This window comes from Diorhabda carinulata, chromosome 2 (genome assembly GCF_026250575.1).
Source record: "Diorhabda carinulata isolate Delta chromosome 2, icDioCari1.1, whole genome shotgun sequence".
In the NCBI taxonomy this organism is placed as follows: Eukaryota; Metazoa; Arthropoda; class Insecta; order Coleoptera; family Chrysomelidae; genus Diorhabda; species Diorhabda carinulata.
The window spans coordinates 17,568,029-17,574,608 of NC_079461.1; the positions used below are offsets into that span (position 1 = coordinate 17,568,029).

Below are 6,580 nucleotides of genomic sequence, written 5' to 3' on the forward strand. Positions count from 1 at the left end.
CGAATGACTAACTCGTGTTCGATAATCTTTATTCTTATTTCACAAACATGATTATGCAACAACTTGATAACAAATAATTAGTAATATACAAAGCGATACGTCACATCTCTCATTTTTTAGCATAAATGCTAAAACTAGTACTAAATTAAACTAGAAACCTCAACTCTATGACATAGAATCAATCATATTTAAACCAAAGTGACTAACAGTATACCTAACTTTACTACTTACTACTTAGTTTAATTACAAAACAAAATATATACTAATGTAATAAGAAAACTTTAAACCTACAACATAGTATCATATTTGAAACAAAGTAACTATTTGTATAATCAAAACTCGTATTTATTATTTTCCTCCAAACCTGAAATAAAGTACATATTTTGTTTAGAATAATTATGGTCTCCTTACAATATTTTCATATACACTAAGATACATAGGCCCATAAATTCCGGCATCCCACAGTTATGTTTATTTAAAAATTATTTTCCCGGGTATTATTATTATTTAATTATTATTCTTAGTCTTCTGAGTTTTCTTTATTTGTTACTTGCCACTGACCTTCCACTTTCTTCAAGTGGACTATATTCCTTCTTTTTTTTTGTCCAGTTTCATTATCTTTTATAAGGATGTCTCCTCCCTTCTTATTAATTACAGTGTGAGCGGCTGAATCAAAATTAGGGGTGACCTTGTTTGATTTTATAAAATATTTTTGATATACTTGATCTCCGATATTAATATCTGTATTTTCTGATGCTTTTCGTTTTAAGTTCTCGCAGTACCTTGCTTTTTCTTTTTGTGTTTGGTCTCTGTCAACTGTGTGATCATCTAAAATACTGTGTTGTGAAACGGTGCTACTGAGAAGCTTATCTCGAAATTGGCGCCGAAAGAACAGTTCACTTGGAGTTTTTCCAGTTGTCGTATGAGGAGTACTGTTATACATCATTAAGTAATTAATAAGTTCTTCATGCCAATTAGTTTTAAGTGCCATACTGATCTTCAGTCGCTTCAGGATATCACGATTTTACGTTCCACCTCGCCATTCATTTGTGGCCAGTAAGGAATAGAATAATAAATTTTTATGTCATTTTCATTACAAAATGATTTGGTTTCCTCGCTGGTAAATTGTCTTCCAATGTCGCAGGTAATAGAGGCTGGAAAACCTAACCTTGAAAATATTTCTTTAAGTGCATTGATGGTATTTGCTGCTGTTATACTTTTCATGATTTTAATTTCCTTGTATCTACTAAAGTAGTCGACTACTACAAAAAGGTGATCTCCGCTCGGTAAAGGCCCCATAAAATCCACAGCGACATCTATCCATGGTCCTGTAGGGATCTGTCTTCTTTTCATTGAATAAGAAATAGTTGGTGCTGATACTAACGTACAGCCTTTACAAGCCTTAACAAGCTTTTCTGCTTGTTCATCTATTTTGGGCCACCAAACTTTTGTTCGTAACCGGCTTTTCATGACCACAATTCCAGGGTGACCCTCATGAGCGGCTTCTAAAACTCATTGTCTTAGCTTCTGTGGAATTATAATCCGCGTACTCCTTAACAAAAGTCCCTCAGTACAACAGAATTCTTCTTTAAATGCTTGGCAATGTTTTACTGGATCATTCCAGATATTCTGTTCAATGCCAGCTTTCAGTTTTAAAATTTCCTCATCTGTTTCTGAATGTTCCTTAATTTCATTTAGTCTTACGGCTATTGGCCGAGAGTATTCAACAATTTGTTGGATGCAATCGTAGTTTTCAAATGGAATGCTATCGCTAGATTCGCAAAGTCGAGAAAGCGGGTCAGCAATATTATTTTGTCCAGGGCGGTATATAATTTTAAATTTAAATGATTGCAAGCGTAAAACCCAACGTTCAATGCGGGCACACGGTCGTGATCTAGGTCCAAATATCGTTTCTAATGGTTTATGGTCAGTTATCAATTCAAATATCTCTTTTCCGTATAAGTACATCGTAAAATGTTCAACTGCCCAAACTATAGCAAGAGCCTCTTTTTCAGTTTGACAATAACGTTTTTCCACGTCTGTGAGGCTTTTGTTGCCATAAGCAATAATTCTAGGACCCTTATTATCAAATTGAATGAGCACCGCTCCCAACCCCACTGAACTCGCATCAGCTATAACTTGAGTTCTGTCATTTGGGTCTTAATATCCTAAAGTTCTTATGCTGGATAAACAATTTTTTAATTTTCCACGTCTGTGAGGCTTTTGTTGCCATAAGCAATAATTCTAGGACCCTTATTATCAAACTGAATGAGTACCGCTCCCAACCCCACTGGACTCGCATCAGCTATAACTTGAGTTCTGTCATTTGGGTCGTAATATCTTAAAGTTCTTATGCTGGATAAACAATTTTTTAATTTTTTAAAAACATTATCACCCCAATATCTTGAAATATCTGAGTTTTTTCCTAGTTTAAGTTTTAAAAGTTTAAAGGCTCTGTTAATGTGGCCAGATTGGGTATCCACTTACCAACAAAATTTATTAATCCCAAAAAACGTTGTACTTCACCAATGGTTTTTGGGGCTCTAAATGATTTAACCACGCCTACATAGCTTTCCAGGGGTCTTATTCCTATTGGGGATAAAGTGTGTCCCAGAAATGTAACTGTGCTAATTTTAAAAATGCATTTATCGTTGTTCAAAAACACATTATTCTCTTTTAGTACGTTTAATGTGAGGTTAACCCGCTCATCATGTTCCTGTTCGCTGCATCCGTAAATCAATATGTCTTCAATAAAATTAACAGTACCATTATACGATAACAACATTCTTTCAAGAATTTTTTGAAAAATCTCTGGGGCTGCATTTATTCCAAATAGTAGTCTCTTATATCTATATAACCCTCTACTGCTTATAAATGTAGTAATATATCTTGATTTTGGAGATATTTCGATCTGGTGAAAGGCGTTTTTTATATCCAATCTTGAAAAATATTTAGCTTTGCGGAATTTTGATAAAAACGAATTGATAGTTGGCAGTGGATAGTATTCCCTTTGTACCGCGGTATTGGCCTTTCTCATGTCAACACATATCCGTACATCTCCATTCTCCTTTAAAACAGGTACTATCGGGGACACCCATTCCGATGGACCATTTACTTCTTCAATTATATCGAGTTGAATTAGTTCCTCAAGTTTTTTATTTATTTTTGATTCTAGAGGAATGGGCCCCGTCTGTACGGTTGATTTATGGGAGTGATTGTTTTGTCTATAGGGATATGTACAACACGTTTTTAAATTTTGGGAATGGCTCTATGTTTACATTATTTATGTTAAGTCCAATCTTAAGAACACCTAATGCGATTGCGGTATTTTACTTCCAGAGTCGATTAACATTTCAACCTTGACTCCTCCTACTTCACAATCTACAGTGTCGTCACTGTCCAGGTGGAACACGTATTCTGCTTCTGCAGTTTCCGAAATGTTGTCTACATTGTTTGTATTTGATTGTCCTAATCTAAACTTCTTTCTTGGGGGTCCCTTGTTTAATTTATTGGACGGGGTAAAGGTCCTTGTTGATTTGTAACATTTTGCAAAATGACCTCTAAATTTGCATTTGTGACAAGTAATGTTTATTGCTGGACAGTTGTTATATACTGCCTCTGTAGATCCACACCTAGGACAATCTCTGGAAATGGTTGTCTTCTATTTTCTTTTGGTATAAACTGCGTTTAGCGTCTGCAACGAACTAGGAGATGGCTTTTCATTAAAACTAGAAAGCTGCCTTTCTATGATCTCCAAGGTATTAGCTTCTAGAATTATTTGGTCTAGAGTTATGACATCGCCGGCTGCCAGTATTTTCTTCCGTAGGTCGACAGAAGTGCATTTTTCTGTTATTTGGTCAATTAATTGTTCTTCAACTGCTTGAAACTGACATTTAACCACTTGGTGTCTCAGTCTGTTGTTAATTTACAGTGGGTTTTGGGTTTGTAGTTGCAAATAAATTGAGTCCAATCTTGATCAATGTTCGATTTATTGAACAGGATTTCAAAGTGCGTTCAAATAACAATAATAACGGAATAACAATTTCGGAGCACGTTTTTCTTTCGCCTTTCTTTTCGCTTGTGTCACTGTTACATGAAACTGTCAAAAGGTGCTTATCGCCTACTAACTTTTAATAAAATCAGAATACATTAGAAATACATAATTACCAACTTTGACTCTATATAAAACAAAAGTATAGTGTGAAATTGGATAGGGTCAAGGTTAGGTTGGGTTCGGGTCAGCTGTCAATTGATCAATTCTCAACACAGTCTCACTAAAAACTTTTCAAATTTCTCCCCACTTTCTTGTTTTAATAAGCGGAATAAGTGCCTCTCATACACTTTTGATTGCTTTGGTGAAAAATATTCATCTAGCTTTGTTATGGCTATCTCAAAAATGTCACGGCCATTTTCATCTGGTACGTCGGCATTAGCGCCAAGTAAATTATAAAATATTTCCTGAAGACTGAGCCCACCAAAGTGTAAAAGGGTGGCTTTTCTCTTTTTAGGTTCATTGATACTTGCTGCATCTAAATAGATTTGTAGCGCCCTCTTCCATTTCTGCCAGCGTAATCCTACAGAGCTGACATCACCATCAAAATGGTCTAGGGTAGGAAAACTTGCCATATTCCTAAAACAATTAGGTCAATAGTAAATTTTATATTATATACGTATTTTTGTAAACTATTTTGTACACTTAAATACGGCCTTTGCCTGATTTTCAAGTTCCTGTCTTTAATTCTTTATATTTTCCATAATTTTATTATGTTCTTGTTTTTTCTTTAAACAGATATTTCTTTATACCTTTACAACTTCTATTAGGTAAGTATCTCTTAATACTTTTAAAAGACAGTGTTTTTTATACTACAACATTTCTATAAAATGTTTGTTTTCTAATGCCATTGTATTTATTAATATATATATATATATATATATATATATATATATATATATATATATATATATATATATATTTATATACATGTATTTTTTTTATTATTATTATTAAAAATATATTTGTTATTTCCTATTTACGTAGGTACTTACATATTTAAATTGTTAATCCTCGTCGCCACTTTGTTATGTACCCTGTATATATCGGCCACTCAGATATTCTTTAACACATTCCTTGATAGAAATAAAACACTCGTATACTTCGCTAGTCGTCCACAAGTTTTCCCTTATATCATTCCCGAATGACTAACTCGTGTTCGATAATCTTTATTCTTATTTCACAAACATGATTATGTAACAACTTGATAACAAATAATTAGTAATATACAAAGCGATACGTCACACTTCATATTAAAAAAAGCGATTACCCTATCTTTAAACTAGAAGGACTCTTTTAAATTAGAATCTGTAATTTTGACAGACATTTTGTAAATTAATTTCCAAAACCACCGTTTTTGGAAAGAAAAAAAGTTTTTGGATAGTTTCACAGATGTGACAATAATTTTTAAAAGAAACTCATCTCTAGGATGGATAGAAAACTGAAAAATATTTGAATTAGTTCTTTTTCAAAAGGGCGAGTCCAAGAAAGTAAACCAAAAAAAAAGTGTTCAAATCAAAATATTTTTTAAAAAATGTCAACCTGTAAAGAAATTCAATTTACAACAGGATTGAAAATTTTACAATTGTATCTTTATCCATAATTTAGTTATATAGTTTTAAAAAAATCAAGTTGCAGGGAGATAAAATTAAAAGATAGTAAAATTACTTAAATGAGTTGAAAAAAGGAAAAAAAATCAAAGTTGTAGATTTGAGGCCGTATTTCTGATTTATGGGTCATCGTTGGTTTCTTCAACCTCTAAATCGCTGGTAATCTCTTGAGATTTGTCATCAATTGGCCAGTCACAAATTTCTTCGAAAAATCCCCGATGCTTGTTTGGAATGTAGGTTCTCAGTTTTTTAATATCTTCCATTTTTGCTGTTTTTATTGGCACTCGACCTTGGTAAGCATTAACCGAAGGCTTTTGTCTTAGCCAGTAAAAAGTTGTGATAATTAATACCATTTATTATAGAGTAGGCTCCAACACATCCTTTTAACTTAGATTATGTTGTTTTTTTAAATAATTAACTTATACTCTTTCTTCTTATACACCTTTTATTTATCAACTCCATGTACAATACAAATCTTGTTAATATATCATCTTAACCTTAATGATGAATAATTCTCGATAATTCTCTATGATTCTCACTAACTGACTTCTTCTTTTTTTTTTATTTTCATATATCTTAACAGTAGGCCAGAAAGTAAAAAAACTAATACCTATATTATTAAACACAAACCAGAAAAGTATTATTTTTAACACCCTCTCTTAATACTTTTCTATGAAATCTCAAATATTATATTTTGATTTTTCTTTTATTAACATTAATAATAAACAAAATATCTTAACATAAATTTAAATAATCTCTATTCTTATAAAACTGTCTTTTGTGGAGCCCCTTTGTTAAAATGTCTGCTACTTGATTTTTAGTTCCAATAAAAGTTTCTAATTTCTTAAACCATAAGCAATCTTGTACTGCGGAACATAATGCCACTAACTCAGCTTCTGAGCTTGAAAGAGTCACACAA

At 32.6% G+C, this 6,580-nt stretch overlaps 1 protein-coding gene across 1 annotated transcript; it reads right to left on the reverse strand.

Moving 5' to 3' along the window:
- Window positions 1–1,008: 1,008 nt before the first annotated feature.
- LOC130903824 (uncharacterized protein K02A2.6-like) lies at window positions 1,009–1,470 on the reverse strand. Its single transcript, XM_057816163.1, has one exon. It carries the CDS (start codon window positions 1,468–1,470, stop codon window positions 1,009–1,011), a length of 462 nt encoding a protein of 153 aa, XP_057672146.1.
- Between the last annotated feature and the right edge of the window lie 5,110 nt (window positions 1,471–6,580).